This window comes from Mastigoproctus giganteus, chromosome 7 (assembly GCF_048544385.1).
Source record: "Mastigoproctus giganteus isolate SK-2022 chromosome 7, ASM4854438v1, whole genome shotgun sequence".
NCBI classification, from domain to species: domain Eukaryota; kingdom Metazoa; phylum Arthropoda; class Arachnida; order Uropygi; family Thelyphonidae; genus Mastigoproctus; species Mastigoproctus giganteus.
In genome coordinates, this window is record NC_143581.1 from 182618630 (window position 1) to 182645476 (window position 26847).

A 26847-nucleotide genomic window follows, 5' to 3' on the forward strand; every position below is an offset into this window, starting at 1 on the left:
CCAGTGCCTCCATTAATTTTCCTCGAACAGAAGTTAAACTCACAAGTCTATAATTACTTGTGTCAGCCTTTGATCCTCCTTTGTGAATTGGAGTCACATTTGCACGTCTCCAGTCTATGGGCACCTCCCCTGAGTCCAAGGAAGCTCTCATAATTATGGCTAAGGGTTTGCTTACTTCCTTTACTGCCTCCTTTAATATAACTGGATAGATCCCATCCACCCCAGGTGCCTTTCTTGTGTCTATCTTCAACAATTTCTCCTCCACTTTACTCTGTTATTACAAGATTATCTAGCTTACTGCCAGAGTTGAATACACCTCTGGCATTCCCCTCACTGAATAACTCCTCATGCGTGAATGTCGATGCAAAACATTCATTTAGTTTGTTAGCTACCTGAGCAGGATCATCAACATTTGAACCATCGATATCGAGTGGACCAATCTGATTCATTCCCTTCCTTCTAGAATTCACATAAGTAAAGAACTCTTTGCTGCTTTTCTTTGCATCCTTTGCCAAAGATTTCTCATAATCTGCCTTCACCTGCCTAACCTTCTTTGTAACTTGGTTATAGATCAACTTATATCTATCATGGGCTTCTGAGCACATGTTAATTCATATGTATCCCATGCATTTTTCTTCTCTGTCATATGTCTCATTAGTTCATCTGACATCCATTTAGGCCTAAACCTTGAACAATATTTCTTAGTTGGTATGTAAAGTCTAGTAACTTCCAAGATAAGTTCTTTGAATGCTTCCCATTTTGAATTTGCTGTTGGTAACATCATTAGTAACATCATTAGTTGTTGGTAACATCATTGCTGTTGGTAACATCATGAGTAAATACCACTTCAGCACAATGTGATCACTGCCACCTCGTGGTTCCTTTATCTGCAGATTCTTAATGCATGAAGAACCACTACTGATAATCAAATCAAGAATATTACTTCCTCTAGTTGCCTCCCGAACATGCTGATGTAGAAAACAATCATCCAATAAATCTATAAAAGCCTTGCTAGTGTGTGAGTGACCAACCCACAAATTCCAGTCAATATCTGGGAAATTAAAATCCCCCATTATAAGACACTGTGATTTACTGGCCCACTATTTCTCTGCACAACTGCTCATTAGACCTATAACACACACCTACTCTCATTTTTCCTTTCCCTATGCTTATGTCACACCAAATAGACTCAACATTGCATTGTCCACCAACATCAATTGGATGCACTTCCTTAGATTTTATGTGTTTCTTAACTAACAGCATAAACCCTCCTCCATTCCTGTCCTATCTATCCTTTCTGTACACATTGTACTCCCTAAATTCAAATTCTGCACTGCTGATGTCTGTGTGACACCACGTCTTTGATATCCGAACAATATCTGCCTTTGATTACTTGACTAGTACTTCAAGCTCATCGAATTTATTAACTATACTCCTAGCATTGCCGTACATGCAAGCATACATGCACCTGTTTCTACTCTTAGTTACCCTTACACAGCCCATGTATTTACTTGTTCCACTATGACTCCCAGCAGTCCTGGAAATCCCCATTGCCTTGCTTTCCAGGCTGCTGCTCAATTGCATTTCAATTGCGAGCAGTACAAGAATCTCATTCACCTCTGCCAGCAGCTACTGTTAATCTATTAGTCCATGTACCCCCCCCCCCCCCCAAGCTAGCAGTTTTTCGACCCACCCAACTCTGCCTCAATAGCATCAGCAAATATTCTTGCACCCTTTCTATTTAAGTGTATCCCATCCCTGTAGAAGCAGTCTCTAACATGCCAATACAAATAACAATCATCTTGTAATATTCTTTCCCCATGGTGAATTTCCCTCCAAATTTCTTCAATCAGTTAGGAGCAAATTGAAATCACTCATAATAAGTCATTCACACTTGCCTGCCCATTTCATTTGCATGTAGATCATAGTAATCTTCACAATGTGCTTATGTGAAGATTACTCCTACCCTGAATATACCTTTGCTTTCAGCTAACTCACACCACACAACTTCTGTACTAGAATGAGTGACTTCTATAGTAAAGTTTTCGGCATCAACCTGTTTTAATGTTCTTCATGTATTGTCTCTACACTTCTCTCACTGGTCTTTTGTAATTGTGATTGACAAAGGAAGGTGGCCTTCCTTGTCAATCAATTTGTTGATAGGGGAGGGCTTAAACTCATATTTCTAGACTATCAACAATGTGAGTTGAAAACCAAAAATATATTTTTTCTGAAAGTAAAGCTTTAATGATATTAATTTTTAAGAAACTTTAAGTTCCTTTATCTTGATTGCTTTCTAAATTGAGAGAAAATATCAATCCTGGCTAATGGTTCCTGTAGTGTCAGTCCTACAATGTTAACCTGTCCATGGGAGATGCTGATACATTAGCTAGATGATTGTGATACATATCATCATGTATTTTATGAAACATTAAAAAATGCAGAACAGAAAAAAACAAAAAAAGTTTTTGCAGAAAGACAAACTATTGTGCCAACTATATTATGACAGTGATACAGAGAAGGGGTCGGCTAAAACAAAAAGATGTATTCTCTGTCACAAACACAGATGGCAAGCAGATATGCAGTGTTGTCACTATGTTTTGGACAATCCTCATAATAGCAAATATTTAAGTAATCTATGTTTCGGTATAAAAAAATTAATTTAATTAACTGAAAAAGGATAGCTAAAAGAAGTGTACATCAGCAATTCTAACATTTTTGGTTCTACAGTATTACTCCTTTAATGAAAAGAGAAAAATCCACAGTAGACTAGTAATATTTTCTTACATTAATAGCACTTGATGAAAATTATTTATTCTGACTGCAGAAACTAGGATTTATAATAATAATCAAGTTCAGTAAAAATATTTAGCTACAAGCAAAATTTTTATATACCAAATGGAAATGGCTTACTCATGTTTGCCAAAAAATTAACAAGGTGTACTTTGGGAAGAAACTTTATCAGGACTTTTCTAATAGTCCCTAGAAGTCAATACAGAGTTTTAGTAGTTCTGAATTGTCACAGTAAAACTCTGACAGTGAGTAATCAATGTGCTACAGACCAGATGAAATTCAAACCTGGATTTCTGAAATGAGTGGAAAACTGCCACTATAATGCCATAGAGGTTCTTGTCGTTGGGATTTTTTTTTTTGGCAAATCAACTACCTGGGTTATATAATGTGCCAGTTCTCATGGCACTCTAGCTCCTACTGATTTGAAGTGTATTATATCTATAAGAATGTGACTAAAAACACAAAATAACGCAAAGGGAGAAATCCTACTCCCTCCACCTGAGATAGTATAACTAACTAATAGCCTGACTGAAGATGTTTCCAAACAAGTGAAAAATAATGAAACTGCTATACTGATATGTCATTTAAGACCCACTGGGATTCATTACAAGACAAATTCCCTTGGCGTTTCATTATAGTATCAAAAGTCTCATTTCAAAATTTTTCTCATAATAATTTACAAACATTCTATATACATACCCGTGAAGCTACGACCAAGGATCGTTTGCCTTCAGGACAGAGCACTAACAGCCAATGTGATGACAGGTTAAAAGGTACTTCAACTAACCATTCTGACAGCATTAGCTATATAAAGCAGAATGAAAAAATATATATATAAAAATAAACACAATCAAATGTAGATAGAAATGAACAGGTGTGGGTATTTAAGTATTAATTAACTAAGAATGCTAGGGTATAGATTAGTGCAATTTAATTTGTAGCCATCTACCAAAGTAGTTAAGCTGGCATCGTTTTAATTATATCTCATATTGTGAATCCCCTCACAACAAGTTTCCATGCATTACCTTGAACAAGTAATGCTTCACCAGTGGAGAAGAATAATATTACTTATTGATACCACCACCCAAATGGCACCACTTCAAAGCTTATTGGCTTCTAGTCAGCGGTTCAGCAGGTATCCTGGTTGTTGCAATAGTGACAACCCAGTTATGAAGTATAACTCCACAATATGAGAGATGCCTGATGGTGTGCATTCATATAGATTATAGAGTATTTTAGTGCAAGAGCCTCATGCTACTTGGTAGGCTATATATAGCATGAGGCTACAACAGATGGAAGTTTGTTCTGTTGGCTAAATACAAATTTCTGCACATCTATTCTACAATTGTCTTTCCTCAATTTGAATTTATGTCCCCTCAGGTGAGTAATCTGACAAGAAGAAGAATCCCATCAGCATTGAGGTTGCTCAAACCATTCAAGAACTTATATGCCTCAATTAGATCACCTCGCAGGTTCCTAGTCTCTCCAGATGCTGCAATTTGCAGAACTTAAGCCTTCCCTGGAAAGAGCAACCCTTTGTACCACTCACCAATCTTATTGCCGTTCTCTGTACTCATTCCAGCAGCACAACATCATTCTTAAATTGAGGCCTCCAGACCTATATGCAGTACTCAATGTGTGGCCCGATCATTGCCTTATACACGGAGACAATCACCTCCTTATCTCTGCTAGCAAAATTCCTGTATATTATTGACGAGACACCATGAGGTACTTTTCCAGTGTGTCTGCACTGCTCAGAAAACTTCATATCTGACTGCACAATTACTTCCAGGTCCTTTTCATTCCCCACTACACTGAGTGTAGTAGCACCCAGTTGATACATTACTCTGGGGTTATTGCTATCCACATGCAGTACTTTATATATGTTAATGTTAAACTTCAGTTGCCACCTCTCAGCCCATCTGTTCAACTTTTCTAGATCCTGTTGTAGTAGTGTACTATCATTACTGTCATTAACAACCCTGCCAACCTTCGTATCGTCTGCAAACTTAAACATTATCACTGATATACTTTCATCAATATCACTGATAAATACAGAAAAAATAACAATGGGCCCAACACCGAGCCCCGTTGGACTCCAATAATAACATTAGTCCACGACGAGCAGTGTCCATTGATTAACACTCTGTCTTCTCCCACTCAACCATCCCTTTATCAATAGCAGCAATTTGCATCCAATGCCACACTGCCCCAATTTGTGCAGAAGTCTTCCTTGTGAAACAGTATCAAAAGTCTTTCTAAGATCCAAATATATGATAACAAAATTAGTTTTGCATCCAGTTCCTTTGTGACCACATCATAGTATCCAATCAAATTTGTCAGACAAGACTTTCCCTCAATAAACCCATGTCGTGTCCGAACTATTACTGAAGTCATGTCTAGATGATCCTGAAATGCTTCTTTAACCAGTGCTTCCATTAAGCTCCCTGGAACAGAAGTTAAACTAACAGGTCTGTAATTACTTTTGTCACCTTTCAATCCCCCTTAGTGAACTGGGGACACATTTGCCCATCTCCAGTCCATGGGGACCTTGCCATAGTCCAAGGAAGCTTTCATAATTATGGCTAAAGGTTTGCTTACTTGCTTTGCTGCTTCCTTTAATATAACTGGATAGATCCCATCAACCCCAGGTGCCTTTCTTATGTTCAATTTCAACAATTTCTCCTCTACTTTGCTCTCATTTATTACAAAAATCATTTAGCTCCATGCCAGAAGTTGATAAGCTTCTGACCTCCACTTTCCTGCAGACTTCCTCGTGTGTTAATGTAGATGAAAAATATTCCTTCAGTTTGTCAGCTACCTCAACAGGTTCATCAACAATTGAACTGTCAATGTCAAGTGGACCAATCTGATTCATCCTCTTCCTTCTAGAGCTTACATAAGCAAAGAAGTCTTGACTGTTTTTCTTTGCATCCTTTGCCAAAGATTTCTCATAATCTGCCTTTGCTTGCCTAATGTCCTTTGTGACTTGATTACAGACTATCTTATATATAACATAGGCATCTGTGTCTCTTGATAATTTATATGCATCACATGCATTTTCTTCTCTGCCATGATTCTCATCAGTTTATCTGACATCCGTTTAGGCCTCAACCTTGAACAGTATTTCTTTGTTGGTATGAAAAGCCTAAAAACTTCCAAGATTACTTCATTGAATGCTTCCCATTTAGAATTTGCTGTTGGTAACATCATCAGTTGGCCCCACTGTATAGAATTTAAAAAATATCTGAGACCACTGCAGTCACCTTTACGAAAGTAAAATCCTTCCCTTTACGCCTGATGGTAGTTAGTTATTTGAGTAAATCCCACATCAGTACACTGTAATCACTGCCACCTAGTGGTTCCTTTATCTGATGATTATTAATGCATGAAGAATCACTGCTGATAATCAGATCAAGAGTATTACTCCCTCTGGTTGCTTCTCAAACATGTTGCTGTAGAAAACAATCATCCAATAAATCCACAAAAGTCTTGCTAATGTGTGAGTGACCAACCCATAAGTTCCAGTTTATATCTGGAAAGTTAAAATGCTGCATTTTAAGACAATCTGATTTAATGGCCCACTCTAATTCCCTGTAGGGCTGTTCGTTATACTCCTCAGAGTCATTAGGCCTATAATATATTCCTACTCTTAACTTGGTTTTCCCAGTGCTTATGTCACACCAAACTGGCTCAACACTGCACTGTCCACCCATGTCAACTGGATGTACTTCCTTAGATTGTGTTTCTTAACTAACGGCATCACCTCTCCTCACCTTCTATCCTGTAAATCTTTTCTGCACAGATTGTACTCCCCAAATTCCAACTCTGCACTGCTTATATCTATAGTCTCTGATATCCCAACATCAGTCTTTGATATCCTGTGGTAGTGGTACCCATGCACTGCACAATGTGCCTGGTAATGCTAACACATTGTCAGGTGGATGGTCATAGTATCAAATATTCTTTTCCAGTCCATTCTAAACATGCTCAACTGGGGTCAGATCAAGTGTAGTGGATAGCCATGGGGGGACAGAGAACTTCACTGCCATTACTTTGTGGGCCATCTTTTGCCTGTAATACATCCTGTACACATCTTGGCATGGACTCCACAAGGTGTTGCACAATGTGTCCTGTAATGCTCAACATTGTCAGGTGGATGGTCATAGTATCAAATGTCCTTTTCCAGTACATCCCAAACATGCTGAAGTGGGATGAAATCAGGTGAGTTGATTGGCCATGGGAGGACAGAGAATTCACTGTCATGTTCCTGAAACCAGTTAGCAACCTGTCAGGCCTTCTGGCATGGTACACTCTCTTTACTGATAGACACTGGAGTTGTCTGGATATACTGTCATCTTGAAAGAATGTACTTGGTTGGTGACAATAGAAAGGTAGGCATTCCTATCAAGAACTTTCACCAAATGTGAATAAGTCCATCAGCATGACAGATTTGGGAACAGACTAGGTGACAGAATTCCACCTGCTAGCAGTCCAGTGTTAGTGCTGACATGTCCATGCAAAGTGCAGTTTTCTTGTCTCACAGTGAGCATGGGTACCCTGACAGCAGTTATCCATACGAGCTAATGTCACAAGTACCTGTATAAGTTAATGTTTGGCATATAGCCCATGTGGATATTGGTAATGCTATTTCTACATTGTACTGGGTGGTTAGTTGAGCACTGCTACATCAATGCTGTGTTACGATAGCGTTGATGCGCATGCAAGCCAGCACACGTTGATGCACATATGACATTTGGATGGCTGGTCAACCGCTCTGAGCCTGTTGCAGTACACTCATGACAAAATGGGAGCACTTAACCATGTTAGCCGCTGTTATGATACCAGCACTTGCAAGTCTTGCCCCCAAATTCAAAATTGTAAAGAGCTTGACACCGACCCATTCTTCTTCACAGGCACTCAAATCTGATTGCCATGTGTGAAACCCATAATTTTATATCAGCTGTTCCCGACTTTTAGCCTTCACCAGTGTCACAGACCAGATCACTACTACACAAGGTGATGCTGCTAACAAAGCCACTCAAGAGTGAGTGAGTGCATGTGTGTTTCTTTGAAATAATCATAATACAGCACTTTATAAAATTAAACTCAGGCTAATAATAGTGTTAGTAATGCTATTGCTGATGCATATGATTTGTTATTATACGCACGTGAAATATGATATGTATAATTTTAGACTAATACATATCATGGTGTGGGATCAGAAATTATGTGAGACCAGATGAATTATTCAGTTGCAATATAGACAGATTTAGCCTATATGGTGCTGACTACCAGTATGTCTAAAGATGCAACTTAGTAGCAACATATTTGATACTAAATTGTGCTAAGTTTAAACTTGCTAACACAAAAATACCTAAAATTAATATTATTATTAATCAATCCATTTTCCATATGAACATCCTCCTGATACTCGTCTGGGACTTTGAATGGAGAATGACCTAGCGTAATCAATGGCTCATGCATATCTGTTTCTGTTGTTCCAATAACAGTTTTACTAATTACATTCTATCTTAATGCTTTGGTTAGCAGACAAAGTTTTATTTTTTAAGCTAAAATTAGCATCTAAAAATTAATTTTGGTTAATTTACACCTAAAAGAGATTTTGTAGACCAAAACTATTTTATTATTATTATATTATTATTTTTCACTTATGATATTGTCTCTTGGATTATACAACTGATTGTCTGTGCTTGTTCTGTGTATTAACCTTCCGATGACCAGGTGGGGTCACATAGTGACCCCACCTGGTCATCGGAAGGTTAATACACAGAACAAGCGGAAGGTTAATACATCGGTGGGGACCCTAATGCTACTTATTTTTACAATATTTTTCTCAATTAATGTCTTAGAGGCTTTGTTCTTTTTTAGCCAACCTTTTCACCTTTTTCCAGATCTCTATGGGGTAACTGCTTAAAAATTTTAAATACCCAACTTAGAAATAATTATTTCTTGATTGGCATCACCTAATGTTATAACATTGCTAACCATTATAGAGTTTGTGCACATTTTCTACTGGTCAGAGCATGTTTAAAAGTGTGTTGGGACATGTCACAACATGTTTGTTTTGTTGCTCACAGCGTAATATTCTCGTATGCTTGATTTCAGCAGTACATAGCTAGACAATGTCGCATAAGAATCTCACTGAAGCCGAACTTGAAAATTTAGTAAACGAAGAGTTTGAGGATATTCCTGATGAACTGGAACTGTCAGATGATGAAGATATGTTACTGGAAGACATTTCACAAAGCCAAAGGCAACAAATTAGTGATTCATCCGACGAAGGCTGTGAAGGCAATAATTCTGCACATGCTGGTAATGAATTATCTGATGATGGCACTCAGTGTTCAAAAAAAAAAAAAACAACAATCTGTAAGAAGATATCTTGCAACAAACATATTGAACAAAAAATCCAGACTTACAAGTTACATTGAGAAGATTAGGACACCAACAGAAGCATTCTACGCATTCATAACTGACAAAATTTTGAATATACTTATTCAAGAAACCAATCATAAAGCTATCTCTTTGAAAAGTGATGAATGGAAGGAAACAAGTCGTGTAGAAATGAAAGCATTCATATGCCTGTTGATTATTGCCGGTTCACGCAAAGCATGTCAGGAACCCATTCTAGAATTATGGAGACACAGAAATCCTGCACTGCAATGTGTGATTTTTTTCTGCAACCAGGTCACACACTAGAATGAAGGATTTGCTCAGAGTCATTAGATTTGACAATACAGACTCAGCCACAATGGTGAGAAGAAAGTAAGTTAGCAGTGATTGAGGATATATTCCACGTTTGTTTTGAATTGTAAAAAAGCACATATTCCCGGTGGCAACTTTTGCATTGACGGGCAGTTCCATAGGCAGATCCCATTCCGTGGCAGGTAGTAGTAGTGGCATGTGATGCAAGAAAGCAAGTGTATGAGCTTATGCAGCATCAGCCGAAAAAAAAAACAAAAAAAAAACAAAACACACCATTCCCTCCAAATGCCTGTCCAGTTCCTCCTTAAATTTATTCAACCTATCAACTTCCACAACGACAGATGGAAGTTTGTTCCAGCAATTAACCACCCGCTGGCTAAAGGCAAATTTCCGCACATCTATTCTACATCTGTCCTTTCTCAATTTGAATTTATGCCTCCTTAGGTTCGTAATCTGAATAAGTGGAAGGATCCCATCAGAATTCAGCATGCTCAACCCATTCAAGGCCTTATACACCTCAATCAGATCACCGCGCAGGTGCCTAGTCTCCAGCCACTGCAATTTGCAGAACTTAAGCCTCTCTTGGTAAGAGGATCCCTTTATTCCCCTCACCAATTTTGTTGCCCTTCTCTGTACATGCTCAAGCAAATCAACATCCTTCTGTAAATGAGGCCTCCAGACCTGTATGCAGTACTCAAGGTGTGGCCTGACCATTACCTTATACAGAGGGACAATCACCTCCTTTTCCCTGCTAGCAAAAAATTCCTATATATCATTGACAAAACCCCATGACCTGCCCTGGCAGCCTGTCTGCATTGCTCAGAAAACTTTATATCTCACTGCACAATTACTCCCTGGTCTTTTTCATTTTCTACCACCTTAAGTGTAGTACCACACAGTTGGTACGTTTCTCTGGGGTTACTTCTACTCATATGCAGTACTTTGCATTTGTCAAGGTTAAACTTCAGTTGCCACTTCTTAGCCCATCTGCTCAAATTATCTAGATCCTGTTGCAGTAGCACACTGCCATTACTGTCATTAACAACCCTGCCAACCTTTGTATCATCTGCAAACTTCGACATTTAGCCTGATATACCTTCATCAATATCATTGATAAATATACAAAACAACAGTGGACCCAACACCGAACCCTGTGGGACTCCACTAATAACATTAGTCCACGAAGAGCAGCACCCATTGATTACCACCCTCTGTCTTCTCCCACTTAACCATCCTTTTATCCATTGTAGCAACTTATCCTTAATACCGTTCTGCTCCAATTTGTACAATAGTCTTCCATGCGCAACATTGTCAAAAGCTTTCCTGAAATCGAAATATATGATATCAAAATTATTTTTTGCATCCAGTTCCTTTGTAACCACATCATAATATCCTATCAAATTTTTCAGACAAGACTTTCCCCTAACAAACCCATGCTGTGTCTGAATTATAGCTGCAGTTTTGTCTAGATGATCCTGCAATGCATCTTTAACCAGTGACTCCATTATTTTACCCGGAATAGAAGTTAAACTAACTGGTCTGTAATTACTTGTGTCACCCTTCGATCCCCCTTTGTGAATTGGGGATACATCTGCACATCTCCAGTCCGTGGGGATCTCCCCTGAGTCCAAGGATGCTCTCATTATTATGGCTAAGGGTTTGCTTAGTTGCTTTGCCGCCTCCTTTAATATAACTGGATAGATCCCATCCACCCCAGGTACTTTTCTTATGTTTAACTTCGACAATTTCTCCTCCACTTTGCTCTCAGTTATTACAAAATCATTAAGTATCCTGCTACAATTTGATAACCTTCTGCCATTTTCAAACCTTAATAATTCATCATGTGTGAATGTAGATGCAAAATACTCATTCAGTTTGTTTGCTATCTGAGCAGGATCAACAGTTGAACCATCGATGTCAAGTGGACCAATCAGATTCATCCCCTTCCTTTTAGAGTTTATATAAGTAACGAAATCCTTGCTGTTTTTCTTAGCATCTTTTGCCAAGGATTTCTCGTAATTTGCCTTCGCCTGCCTAACCTCCTTTTTCACCTGATTACAGACTAGCTTATATCTGCCATAGGCTTCTGAGTCGCTTGATAATTTATATGCATCCCATGCATTTTTCTTCTCTGTTACGAGTCTCATTAGTTCATTAGATAACCATTTAGGCCTAATCCTTGAACAATATTTCTTAATAGGTATGAAACTTTTAGTAGCATCCACGATTATTCCTTGAATGCTTCCCACTTAGAATTTACTGTTGGTAACATCGTCAGTTGATCGCACTGTACAGAATTTAAAAACTTTGAGAAGTTTTTAAATTTCTGAGAAGTCTTTCCTTTTGGTGTCCATTTTGTGTTTATATAAAATCCAAACTGGCCAGGTATGGGATAAAGATATGGACCTTATGTAATGTAGAAGATTCTTATTGCTGGAACATGCAAATTTATACTGGAATGACAGATGGTGCACCCAAAAAGAAACAGGGCAAGAGAGTAGTATTAGATTTGGTAGAAGGTATGTCTTCAGGTTATGGAGTTACCACCGATAACCTCTTTACATCTCTTGCTCTTGCACAAGAATTATTGAAGCAAGGTAAAACACTAAACGGAACTATGCAGCTCAATTAAAAAAGATACCTCAAGAATTTCACCCAAACAGAAACCATACAACGAACTCAACTAATGCTGTATTTACTAAGGATGCCATGATGATTTCCTATGTTTCTAAAAAAATAGGAGCATAGTCTTACTATCAACTCAGCACTTTGACTTGAATATAACAGATGAAACAACTGATTTCAAACCTCAAGTGACACTATACTACAATAAGCGCAAAGGAGCTATAGACATTGTGGATTGCATGGTAGGAGAATATACTTGCTCCCATAAGACTAAGCATTGGTCATTGGTGATATTTTTTAAAATTCTGAATTTGGCAGCAGTCAATGGATTTGTTCTGTACACAAAGAAACATGAAAATTACGAAAGAGGTAAAACTTTTAGAAGACACCTATTCCTTGAAGAATTAGGAATGAACTTGGTAAAACCAACTACACGTTCAAGAACGGCTTCTCAAATACATTAAAAATGCTATTAGTATGATTTTGGAAACTGAGAAATGCCGATGAAATACAGGAACCATGTGGGCAAAATAAAACACCTGGAACTGCTGCGAAATGTGGTTGGTTAGGTTTTTTTTTTTTTTTTTTTTTTAGGAGAATTAGCAACTAAGGCCATATTCCTCATGGATATGTGGTGGTCATTTCCTGACCTTTCCGCATCCTCCGTATTTGGTGGTGACGGGCGTGAACCCTGGTCTAATCAAGAAGCGTGTGCTACGCACTGCTGCTTTTTCCCACCTGGCTACGGAGGCGCCAGTTGCGAAATGTGGTAGCTGTACTGCGTGCCCTAGGCGATATGAAACCATGATAAGAAAAATCATGAAAAAAATGTAGTAAATGTAATTGGTTTGTTTGCAGGAACCATGCCACTGTAATAAAGTCAACAATATGCCAATCATGCAATAACCAGAACAACTAAGTTTTGGTCCTTGAAGCTGTCACAGACATTCTCTCAGATATGCCAGACAAGCTGTACTTGCTACCTGGGAGTCTAAAACGATGATGGAACTGATATTCGGGTGACACTCAAGTCAAGGAGACCCAATTTCGGCGAAGTCCGGACGTTCTGTGACAGCCAAATAATCTGCTTGTACCTTCACGATGGTGGGACGGTTAGTAATCCTGGGTATAACCTCCATGCACAAGTACATGGTGGGTGACCACCCAGGTGTGAACCAACATAAGCAGGGATCGAGATGTGGTGCCCACACCACATGGAGGAACGCCGCCCCCTCTATGTTACCAGGCAGTACAAGGTGGTAGATGACCCTCATCAACCGGTGAAATACCACCACTTTGCTTATTGGAGGCTTGAAGTGGTGGAACCCATTTTAGTCTCTAGAGCTAAGTTCCGGTCAACCCTTCCCTATCTCTTCCATCATGCAGTATGATCGATGACTTCTGAGGTTATCATGAACGTCGTGGCGAGATCTAATATTCCTTACATTTCGAGGGTACGGCTCTAAAACTGTGTTCGCAGGCTGGCCGCTAGTTAGTACACCGGACCAAACCTATTGGTAACTCTCCAGGAGGCTTCCGGATCAGTTGTGTATAATCTTGCTACCTCTGCTCTGCCAGATAGTGACTGCAGGGAGTCCGAGTAGTGTGTATGCAAGGGAAGGGGCATTATCGAGGCCACGTTATGTCAAGGATCTGGGTATATTCTTACCACATGTACGCCATATCCAAAAATTTCATTACTTCATACAACATGTCCCACCCACTTTTTCTTACTATTGAATACACCAAAAATTGTCAAACTAATAGAGAAAGCTTATCTGCGAAAAGATCTAAACCTCCCAAGCACTTCCTAATTCATTTCACAAATATACGTGGTCTCAATTCTAATCTCAACGATGTCCATTTCCACTTGCAGTCTGCCAAACCTCATGTACTTTTTCTGACAGAATCTCAGTTATCGGTTGATTCAACTACTGCTCATCGCAGATGCCCAATTTATTTGCTGCATGATTCCTTTCGCCTCAAAGGTGGTACTTGTGCATATATCCGTTCCAATATTCCCTGTCAGAGACTTGGAAATTTGGAATCTCCTCTCTTTGATCTTCTCTGGCTTAAAATCTCTCTACCTCATTGTGTCAAATTCATCTGTTGTCTCTACCATTCTCCCAACTCCACTAATCACTTGGAGCTCTTTGACATCCTCTCTTTGCAACTTGACTTTCTCCAGTCCAACTTTGCTAACAGTGAGGTAATTTTCCTTGGTGATTTTAATGTTCACAACTCCAGCTGGCTTCTGTTTTCTAGTCACACCGACCCAGCTGTTCGAGATGCTGAGGCTTTTGCAATTACTAATGACCTAGCACAGATTGTTCATTTACCTACAAGAATACGGGACAATCCTAATCATACAGCCAATATGCTTGATCTTTTTCTCACAAACAACCCTTCTAAGTACATGGTCGAAGTGAGAGGTCCTTTAGGCACTTCAGATCACAACTTGGTGATTGCCTCTTCTCCAACGGAACCTTTATCTCATGACTATTACCCTCGTGTTGTTTGGCGTTTACAAGAATGCAAAATGGGATGACCTGCGAGACTTCTTTTCCTTGGTCGGATTACTGTTTCTAAACTTCTGATGTCAACGTTTGCTCAGATTGTGTCAGTGAAATTATTCTTGCATGAATGGAATCCTTTATCCCACACTCCACTTTAAAATCTCGTCCTTTATCTAAACCTTGGTTTTCCAATAAATGTGCTAAGGCTGTTCAAGAGAAGAATGTTGCATATCGTAATTGGCTTGTTTCTAATTCTCCAGTTTCATTTTCTGCCTACACCAAAGCTCGCAACAATTGTAAAGCAGAGTTAGCCTTGGACCACATTAAAACCCATAGGTATCAAAGGTGTATGGTGTACACTGACTCTCTAAGTACACTGCAGGCTTTATCGGGTATGAGGTATAATCCTCATCCATTTGTGACCCGGATTCAGCAGACGTTCCATTCCTTGTTTGAGTGTTCATTCGACATTCGTTTCTGCTGGATTCCAAGCCACATTGGGATCGTGGGAAATGACCTGGCAGATGCTGCGGCCAGGTCACAAGAACCTCACAACATTTTATTGCCTGTTAGTCCCCTATACAGACTACAGGCAGCTAATACACACTAAATTACTGTCCCAATGGCAACAATCATGGCATGAGCAAGTCACAAGCAAGCTCTATCAGATAAAGCCTGTAATCTGACATTGGCAGTCTAGTCTGCACAGGAATCGCAGAGAGGAAGTTGTTTTAGCTCGTCTTCGCATAGGACACAGTCATCTTACACATGCATTTCTGCTGAGGGCAGATGACTGTCCTATGTGTGAGAACTGTGACACCAATTTAAGTATACGTCACATTTTAACCGAGTGTCCACGTTTTAGACACAAACGTGATTTTTATTTTACTGCTTTTAGTCTTCTGACTGAGCCTTATACACTCAGTCAGATTTTATCAGACAATGACGTTGTGTCTGCTGTTTTTAGCTTTTTAAAATCAGTAAGTCTTCTTACTCGAATTTAAAATTGAATTGCTATTTTTTGTTGATATATTTTTTACTCTTATACCTTTTATATCTGTGCTATAACTTGACATGGTAGCCTAACTAATTAGGTCACTGAATGTTTTAACTTTTTATATATGACCTGGATTTGGCGTGCATTATAGCCTCAGTTGCTGATGCACCAAAAAAACCTAAATCAAATCGAAAAATCTCATGGCTATTCCCAACCTCATGTTGTTTGCCCTTACAAGAATGCAAAATGGGATGACCTGCGAGACTTCTTTTCTTCTTTTCCATGGTCAGATTACTGTTTCAAAACTTCTGATGTCAACGTTTGCTCAGATCGTGTTAGTGAAATTATTCTTGCAGGAATGGAATCCTTCATCTCGCACTCCTTTAAAATCTCATCCTTTACCTAAACCTTGGTTTTCCAATAAATGTGCTAAGGCTGTTCAAGAGAAGAATGTTGCATATCGTAATTGGCTTGTTTCTAATTCTCCAGTTTCATTTTCTGCCTACACCAAAGCTCGCAACAATTGTTAAACAGTCATTAATCAGTCCAAACTAGAGTTTGAACAGGCTAAGATTAGAAAACTTGCTTCTTGCCCTAATGGTAGCCGAGCATTCTGGTCTCTTGCCAAAGCTATTGGCCGCAACTTTTGCCCATCTCTGCTCCCACTTCTGTCCAAACCAGATGGTTCCGTTGCCACATCAGCCAAGGATAAAGCTGACCTGCTAGCATCCCATTTTTCTTCCAACTCATGTATTAATGATCTTGGTAAAACATCTCCCACCATTCCCAACACGTTCCATTCAATGCCTCCTGTGGTCTTCCGTCAAAAGGATGTTAGAAGGATTTTGACGAATCTTGATGCTAAGAAAGCTCCAGGTCCCGATGGTATTTCTCCACTTGTTCTCAAAACCTGTGCTCCTGAACTTACTCCTATTCTTTGCCGCCTTTTTTCACTTTCTTATTCCAAAGGTGTTTTTCCTTCTGCTTGGAAATTTGCTCATATCCAGCCAGTTCCTAAAAAGGGCGACAAATCCCTCCCATCCAATTATCGTCCCATTGCAATTACTTCTACTCTTTCTAAAGTAATGGAAAAATCAATTAATCGCCAACTCTTAAACTACCTAGAAACCTTCCGTCTGATCAACGATCGCCAGTATGGATTCCGTCAGTGTCGATCCACTGGTGATATTCTGGCTTATGTTACCCATTTATGGACTAATTCAGTGGAAAGGTTCGGTGAAACACAAGTAGTTGCTCTTGACATCTCAAAGGCTTTTGATCATGTTTGGCATAAAGGTCTTCTAAACAATCTTCCATCTTATGGTTTGCCAACTGTTTTTAGTAATTGGTTATCCAGTTTTCTCTCTGATCGCTCACTGAGGGTGATGGTAGCTGGCTCTCTGTCTTCTAACTTCTCCACTAATGCCTGTCCCCCCCCAAGGTTCAGTTCTTTCCCCCACTCTTTTCCTCTTGTATATTAATGACCTTCTTCCATTGACTGGAAATCCTATCCATAGTTTTGCCAATGATAGCACATTGCATTCCACTTTCCATTTTGAGAAACCTTGTCCTGCTCAATCAGCTTCAACTTCTCGAAAATCTGCTACCAATTCCTTAAATGCCGATCTTCAGGTAATTCTCCAGTGGGGCAAAGACAACTTAGTTGATTTCAACCCTTATAAAACTGAGTCTTGTCTTATATCTCACAAAAACGCTTTTTCTGCTCCTATGCTTATCTTTAGTGACGCTCCGATTTCTAGGCAAAATGATATATCTCTTTTGGGAATTACCCTGACTTCTAATCTCTCTTGCCACAAGCACATTACAAATATTGCTTCCTCCACATCTAAAAAACTTGGTTTTCTCTTTCGCTCTCAGCATTACTTTTCTTCCAAGCAGCTGCTTACTCTGTATAAATCGCAAATCCGCCCTGCCATGGAATATTGTTCTCACATCTGGGGTGGTGCCCCCAAAACCACTCTCAGGCTTCTTGACTGCATTCAGAAGAGGGCACTTAAGTTAATTAATGATTCATCTCTAACAGAGTCTCTCCACTAGCTTTCTCATAGACATACTGTTTCTGCTGCATGCCTCTTCTACAGATACTTCCATGGGCACTGTTCTTCTGAATTGGCTTTATAATTCCCACTCTCTCTTTCAAAACGGTCCGAACACGTGCCGCCACCAGCCAACATCCATTTACTGTCCAACTTCAAACCCACAGAACCAACTTTTCATCTTCCTCATTTATTCATTCAACTGCTATTTTCTGGAACAACCTTCCTTCATATGTATTTCCTGAAAATTACAATCTACAGAAGTGCAAGTCCAATGTCAACAAATATCTTCTTTTTTTTTCTTCTCAACCTCCAACCCAAGCACGGTACTAAGTACTATAGGTTCTAATACCTCTCGTGTTTGGGGTTCACATAAAAAAAAAAAAAAAACTAATTTCAATTCAGTGGAATGCATATCTACCGAAACTAGTAATATTGCAGAACTATTTCATTACCAGTATTTAACTTAGCAACTATGTTTGATTTAATTTTTTATGTGTTATTTCTACTAATAACCGTTTATGTAGCTTGTATTGGATTTTATTTCGTATACTTAGTAAATAGAAAATATTTATTGCTGGGGTCACTTAATGATCCCACTGGTCATTCGTATTATATTTTTCATGTGGTCGTCGGAAGGTTAAAATGGGAATGCGATCTGTATGAAACTTGTTAAGAAATTTAGCATATTTTAACTTTAGTGACCCACCACCAATTCTCCCCACCATGAAAATTCCAAGCAACACTTCTGACTACAATGTTTAGTAAACTAGTTGATTGAAATATGAGAAATTTTGGTGACTCTATGAATATAATAAGACAAAATAGATAGAGGGTAAAAAAAAAAGAAAAATGATAAGAACAGTAAACTGGGAATGGAACCCAAAGATCATAAAGTTAATAATAAAAATAAAAAATTAACATAAAAAAAATAAAAATAAACAACCTATGTGTTTCCCTCCTCATGTAAGCAACTATCTGGTTGACCTTTGAATTTCCCCAAGCTGTCAACCTCAACTACCAATGGAGGAAGTTATTTAGGAAATTATAACTTGCTGGCTAAAAGAGAACTTCCTACAATACAACTACTAAACCTCTCTCCTTGTAACTCGAATTTCTAGCTTCTGAAAGTTCTTATCTATAATAGTGAAAATTTCACTCTCATTCATTTTACTATCCTTTCTCAGAGTCTCAATCAAGTTCCCTCAAAGGTGCCAACTCTGTAGAACATATTCAAATCCTTTCCTCATACAGGTGCCTATTTGCAGACCTTAGAAAGCAGTTTCCCCTCCTTCAGACTCTTTTAAGCATTTTTTTTTTTTTTTTTTTAGGTGGTCTCCAAACTTGGACAGAATATTACAAGTGCAGTTTCACAATTGCTTTATACAGTGGGATTATGACCTCCCTGTTTTTAAAAGCAAATGTTTGATAAATCATTGACAGGACACCAAGGGCCTTCTCTTGCTAGCTACACGTCTCAGAGAACTTCATGTTTGACTATATTGTAATTACTAAATCCCTTTCTTCCTTTACTGTTTTTTATTCAACCCCATGAAGTACATAAGTTATTTTGGAGTTGCTATTCTCTAAGTATAAGATTTTGCATTCCACTGCATTAAAACAGTTGAATCTTTTCTGACCATCCTTGAATTCTATCCAAGTCATCCTGAAGGAGCAATGCTTGGCACTGATCATTAAATACTCTCCCAATCTTCACATCAACTGCAAAATTTGCCATCACATCCTCTATCCCTTCACTGATGTTATTTATGAAATTCAGAAACAAGTGGTCCCAGAACCAACCCTTGAGGGATTCTACTTCTAACATTAGACTAATCTGAAGAATATCCATTAATCACAACCCTCTCCCTCATGCCCTGCAGCCACCGTGCGATTCATCCTAAAATACTATGATTCCAATATTTTCAATGCAAATTTGACTGACATTAAGGACATGCTGCTTTTCTTTCTTTCTTTCTTTTCTTTATGAAAACTCCAAACATGAAAGGACCAGGATACTCCATATACAGTATTAAAACTTAATCATGTAAAGCAATTTTAAAGCCTTTAATTCATGTGTTCCTATTATCTTTGCTGCAATACAACTGAGAAATTCACACACAATAGAACTGTCAAAATGATTACCAGAACCACATTTTAAGCAATACTTTAAAAAAAATAATAATAAATAAATATAATAAAATCAAGTTTATATGTTGTGTAGTTTGAATGAAAACAGCTGTTAGGAAATAACTTGGATCATCTAGTAATATAATAGTACAAATTAGAATGATATAAAGTACATGCTCCTGTTTTTTCAAATGAAAACCCCAAACACAAAAAGCTATAAGGATCTATATTTAGCAGTGTGCATGGGTTAAAGGTTGAGAAAACATAAGATATTTCTTGATATTAGACTTGAAATTTTTGTAGATTTTAATTTTTAAAAATACATATGAAGGAGGGTTGTTCCAAAGAAGAGAAATAGAAGGTAAAAATGAGGAAGAGAAAAAGTTAGTTCTATAAAAGAGTTGGACAGTAAATGAATATTGACTGGATAAGGCACATGTTCAGAGTGGTCTGAAAGGGGGGTGGTGCAATTACAGATGCCAATTCATAAGAATAATGTCCAAATATATATAGAAGCTAAATGTCTATGAGACAGTATGAAGCGAGAGAGAGAGAGAGAGAGAGAGAGAGAGAGAGAGAGAGAGAGAGAGAGAGAGAGAGAGAGAGTTCAAAAGTGGTGGGTCATTTTAATCTGACTGCTCTCTTTTTAATAGTCTGTAAGCCTGAGAGAGATTTTAGGAGCACCACTCTAGAAGTATGAGCAATATTGCCTAGCAGGGGAAAGGGGAAATCTGAGTGTGTACAGAGTTAGTAGCGGTTTAGAAGAAAAATTAATGCCAGGAGTGAAAAATAAAACCCAGTGTTTTTGATGCAGAGGAAGCAATATTTGTGATGAGAGAGAGAGATTAGAAGTCAGGATAATTGCCAATAAAGGTATGAAGTCTTTCCTAAAAATATGGGCGTCATTGAAAATGGGAGCAGCAGACGCTATTTTTGTAAGAAATAAGACAGAGCCTACTAAGTCTCAGAGGGATTGAAGTTAACTAAGTTTTCTTTTCCCCATTGGAGAAGCACCTGGAGATTAGTATACAAGAATCTTATTAGAGATGTTGAAGCTGTATGTGCAGGGAAGGGTTTCTTGAACTGGAAGGTGGAATGTAAACAAACAAAGAAATAAATTTTCTGTTTATATTCTGGGACAACCACAAAAGGTTAGAGGAGTTCACAAGATAGAGAGATACAAGAAAATTACCATATTTAGTAACCACATGGGCTTGAACCACAGCTATTCAAAGTATGCACACTTCTGTACCCTTGTGTTTGACCACTTAAATACAAAGTGGCCTTCTAAAGCTTATTAAGTATTATAGGTCTAATACCTTTCACGTTTGTTGTGTTCATAAAAAAGGAGTGTACTATCATTTCCAAGTAATGGCCTAGAATTCAAACATTTATGGTGCTACAGAGTGCTCCACTTATTCACTAAATGTGATAGAAGCCAATATTAAAATGCATTGTTCCACAAATTCTGTCTTATTTATTCACTGCATGCATGATCTTCTTACAGTCCTGCCTTTCAAAACTAAGTTCAAAGATAATTTCTATCCCCTTCTAAAGTTTATCCAGATCAATCCTTAAGGTATTAATTAACCGTACTACTGAACTGTACAAATAGTGGCTTAGCCTCATTTTGTATATAGCATTAAACAAAAACTAGGTTTGCAAGTTAGTGCCTCAATCTCATATAGTGGAGGGATTTCTCCACAAGTAGCCCTTGTACTACACTGCTCTAAATAAAAATCCATGCTCAAATAGAAGTACATACTATTTATTTAAAGTGCATGCCATTACTCACATCATAAAGACCTGAACAAGCCAGCAATGACATATCCACAATATGTGAGGTGTGATAAACTAAGGTTTCTCAAACTGGAATGTGGCATGTGTTCAGACATGTTCTAGCATGCTCAGCGCTACATACAAAATTAGGCTACACCCTACAATGGTTTTATAGTTGTAGCCTGAGGCTTTGCCTTAAATTTACTTGAATTTATTTTACCTTCTACACATCTTATATCTCATATTGTGGATATATCTCATCGTTGTGATTGTCATGCACGGATTACTTTGTTGTAGCCGACATTTACTTTTAAGAAGAGCTACCACCATTGCAACATGCAAGTCTTTAAACAGTCCTGGATTGGCACACCTGACACTTAGTGGTCACAGTTAGTGACCATTCCCTTCTCCACAAGGTTTTCTTATCAGCTCACTAGATACACCTAACACCCCTTCATTAACAGGTAACAGTGCTTACTCTGCCACCAGCATCACTATAAATGATCTGGTTTTATTTTTCTATACATAATCTGTTTGTGTAGTAGTAGTAGTGGCATGTGATGCAAGAAAGCAAGTGTATGAGCTTATGCAGCATCAGTCAAAAAAAAAAAAAAAAAAACACACCATTCCCTCCAAATGCCTGTCCAGTTCCTCCTTAAATTTATTTAACGTATCTACTTCCACAACGACGGATGGAAGTTTGTTCCAGCAATTAACCACCCGCTGGCTAAAGGCAAATTTCCGCACACCTATTCTACATCCATCTTTTCTTAATTTGAATTTATGCCCCCTTAGGTTCATAATCTGAACAAGTGGAAGGATCCCATCAGAATTCATGCTCAATCCATTCAAGGCCTTATACACCTCAATCAGATCACCGCGCAGGTGCCTAGTCTCCAGCCACTGCAATTTTCAGAACTTAAGCCTCTCTTGGTAAGAGGATCCCTTCATTACCCTCACCAATCTTGTTGTCCTTCTCTGTACATGCTCAAGCAAATCTACATCCTTCCAAAAGTGAGGCCTCCAGACCTGTATGCAGTACTTGACTCATGGCCTGACCATTGCCTTATACAGAGGGACAATCACCTCCTTTTCCCTTCTAGCAAAATTCCTATATATCATTGACAAAACCCCATGACCTGCGCTGGCAGCCTGTCTGTATTGCTCAGAAAACTTCATATCTGACTGCACAATTACTCCCAGGTCTTTTTCATTTTCTACCACCTTAAGTGTAGTACCACACAGTTGGTATGTTTCTCTGGGGTTACTTCTACCCATATGCAGTACTTTGCATTTGTCAAGGTTAAACTTCAGTTGCCACTTCTTAGCCCATCTGCCCAAATTATCTAGATCCTGTTGCAGTAACACACTGCCATTACTATCATTAACAACCCTGCCAACCTTTGTATCATCTGCAAACTTCGACACTAAGCCTGCTATACCTTCATCAATATCATTGATAAATATACAAAACAACAGAGGACCCAACACTGAACACTGTGGGACTCCACTAATAACATTAGTCCACGAAGAGCAGCACCCATTAATTACCACCCTCTGTCTTCTCCCACTTAACCATCCTTTTATCCATTGTAGCAACTTACCCTTAATACAAGGCCTCCGTAGCCGAGTGGTCAGGAGCGGGGGTGCAGTAGCACACGCTCTTTGAGTAGACCGGGGTTCAAGCCCCTGACTGCTGAATACGGTCGATCTGCCAACCCGCACTGGACCAGCGTGGCAGATTATGGTCCGTTTCCCTCAACATGAATTGTTGAGGAGGCTTCCATCCTGCAGTGGGTTGATAATGGCTGCACTTTACTTTTTTTACCCTTAATACCATTCTGCTCCAATTTGTACAATAGTCTTCCATGCGCAACAGTGTCAAAAGCTTTCCTGAAATCCAAATATATGATATCAAAATTATTTTTTGCATCCAGTTCCTTTGTAACCACATCATAATATCCTATCAAATTTGTCAGACAAGACTTTCCCTTAACAAACTCATGCTGTGTCTGAATTATTGCTGCAGTCTTGTCTAGGTGATCCTGCAATGCATCTTTAACCAGTGACTCCATTATTTTACCCGGAACAGAAGTTAAACTAACTAGTCTGTAATTATTCGTGTTATCCTTCGATCCCCCTTTCTGAATTGGGGATACATTTGCACATCTCCAGTCCATGGGGACCTCCCCTGTGTCCAAGGATGCTCTCATAATTATGGCTAAGGGTTTGCTTAGTTGCTTTGCCACCTCCTTTAATATAACTGGATAGATCCCATCCACCCCAGATGCCTTTCTTATGTTTAACTCCAACAATTTCTCCTCCACTTTGCTCTCAGTGTAACTAACCTTCACTTGTGTTGTTAGTTTCGGATCAGTTTTGATATACATAATGAACTGTTTGTGTAAACTGACCTCCACCTGTGCTGTGACTGAATTTTCTGTGATTATAAGTAGCTTTGTCTTTCCTTATTACTAACTTAAATTTTTTTTCCTTCCCTCTTCCGCTGATAATGATACTAGTACAAGTATTGGCGTATTATTATTTTATTGTTCTTTTCCATCACATGATGATTGTGATGGGAAAGAACAATGTTGTGGCCCATGTTTTCAGGGTTGGTGCTAGACCCACTGTTGTTTTGCGCATTTATCAATGATATCAATGAAGGTATATCAGGCTTAATGTCCAAGTTTGCAAATGATACAAAGGTTGGCAGGGTTGTTAATGACAGTAAAGACAGTATGCTACTGCAACAGGATCTAGAAAAGTTAGGCTGATGGGCTGAGAAGTGGCAACTGAAGTTTAACATTGAAAAATGCAAAGTACTCCATGTGGGTAGCAGTAACCCAAGAGAAATGTACCAACTGTGTGGTACTACACTCAGGGAGGTGGAGAATGAAAAAGACCTGGGAGTAATTGTGCATTCAGATATGAAGTTCTCTGAGCAGTGCAGACAGGCTGCCAGAGCAGGTCATGGAGTTTTGTCAATGATATAGGAATTTTGCAAGCAGAGACAAGGAGGTGATTATCCCTTTGTATAAGGCAATGGTCAGGCCACACCTTGAGTACTGTATACAGGTCTGGAAGCCTCATTTTAGGAAGGATGTAGGGTTGACAGAATGAGTACAGAAAAGGGCAACAAGATTGGTGAGAGGTACAAAGGGGGGTGCACTTACAAAGAAAGACTTAAGTTCTGCAAGTTGCAGCATCTGGAGACTAGGCACCTGCGAGGTGACTGATAGAGGTGTGTAAGGCCTTGAATGGTTTAAGAAGGCTCAATGCTGAGGGATACTTCCACTTGCAGATTAAGAACCTGAGGGGCATAGATTCAAATTGAGGAAAGACAGTTGTAGAATAAATGTGCAGAAGTTTGCCTTTAGACAGCAGGTAGTTGATTGCTGGAATAGACTTCCATCTGTTGTGAATGTTGATAGCTTAAATAGATTTAAGCTATCAACATTAAATAAATTTAAGCTACCAACATTTGGAGTGATCGAATGGGTGAAATGGGAAGGTTTTTTTTTTTTTTTTTGGCTGATGCTGTATAAGCTTTCTTTCTTTCTTCCATCATATGCCTCAACCAATACTAATGTCCTGACCATACAAAAACTTCATTCTTAGAAGCAAAATTTCATAATTTTCACCAAGTAGGTAATTGAAAAATTCATGAAGATTCATGGAAAAGGAATAAAGGATTTTAGAAAAAGACAAATTACTTGCAGAAGCATTCTTAACTGGTAAAAATTTTTGTACCCTGTACCCTTATGGCTGATATCAGTAAACAAATGGAGCATTCTGTCATGACCAAAATGTGCACTGAGAAGTATCTATGAGAGTCCAGGATTCTGGACTGCTATTGTGATATAAGTTTGGCTTTTTTTCTCTCTCCACCATTTTTTTTTGTACTGTGATTTGAGAAGTAAGTAGAGACAGATACTCAAATGGCTATGATAACCTTATGGTAGCTATCAATAAACAAGCAGAACCTTAGGTCCACTGTAGATAAACAAGTAGAACCTTAGAGCTATTATTGATAAACAAAGCACTCTGTTGTGGCCAAATTCCGACCACTATCAAGAGTCCTGGACCAATATTGTGATACAGATTCAATTTTATTGATATTTCTGATACTGTCATTTGAGAAAAGCCAGGTTGACAGAGAATAGCTATAATAATCTTACTGCTACTGTAGTTGGTCAAATAAATAAGTAGAAATTAAAGCAAAGTTTTTATGCAGTTGGTAAAAATTCAACAATTTTTTCAGTTTACCTGATTCTTGTATGACCTTGGTAACTTCCTTGGTATTGAAATCCACTCCATTTCTTCCAAATCCTCCTCGCCATCCCCTTCAGTATAACATTCTTTATTCTCAGTTGCAAAATCATTTTCAGCCAACCTTCTGGCATGATTTACATAGTCATATCTTTTTCTGTAAAAATAAATATGCACACTTTTTAACTCTTCAGCAGGCATGCAGTGTTCAATACACCCTATCATTAAAAAGTTATAGGGTGGCCAGATGTCAATATTGATCCTTTAAAAATATTTCCCTTGACAAAACTACTCTAGGAAGCAAAAATATGAAAGTGGAATATATGATGGTTGCCTTACACTTCTATCTCAATTTAATGGCAACACTAACTCACTACTAGCAAAACTATATGGAGTGTCAATTCAGATGGAGAAGTTAGAGTGGCAGTAATATTCACAAAGTAGTACCTGTGGAGTCTGTAGAATGTGGAATGAAACCTATGCTAAGTCACAGTGCCACACAATTCATACTGTGTGGCACTATAACATAACCTACCCTATTAAGGTTACAAGAGGGTGATTAGACAAAAAGAGACCTCCCTTAGGAAATTCACATTCCCTACAATAATGCTAAACCTCATGCAATACATCAGAAGTAGGAGCTGTTAGAAAATTTCAGTGGGATGTTGCTTCGGAGTAATGTCATTGTTCCATTTGATTTTCACATTATGCACACATACAAACAAACAAACAAAAAAAAAAAAAACACCCCACCTTTCAGAAAATATTTTGAAGGAGATATTGACATTCGGCAAGTAGTTAGTATCTGGTTATATGCACAAAGCACAGGATTTCATTTCCACAAACATTTGAGTTAAATGGTGGATACAACTTTGCAATCATTTTAGTGGATACCCTAAAAAAAAATAAATAATAAATAAAGCATGGGTAATAAATAAATAACACTTAA

The 26847-nt window shown here is 38.5% G+C and overlaps 1 protein-coding gene across 2 annotated transcripts in view; it reads right to left on the reverse strand.

Moving 5' to 3' along the window:
* Positions 1-26847, reverse strand: part of Snup (snurportin-1) — a 285875-nt gene that overhangs the window by 125780 nt on the left and 133248 nt on the right. For both annotated transcript variants that reach the window (XM_090377225.1, XM_090377224.1), the window contains exons 3-4: positions 25896-26055; positions 3493-3597 (exon numbers count right to left, since the gene is read on the reverse strand). In XM_090377225.1, coding sequence (XP_090233351.1) covers positions 3493-3597; positions 25896-26055 — 265 coding nt within the window. The remainder of the gene's footprint in view (positions 1-3492; positions 3598-25895; positions 26056-26847) is intronic.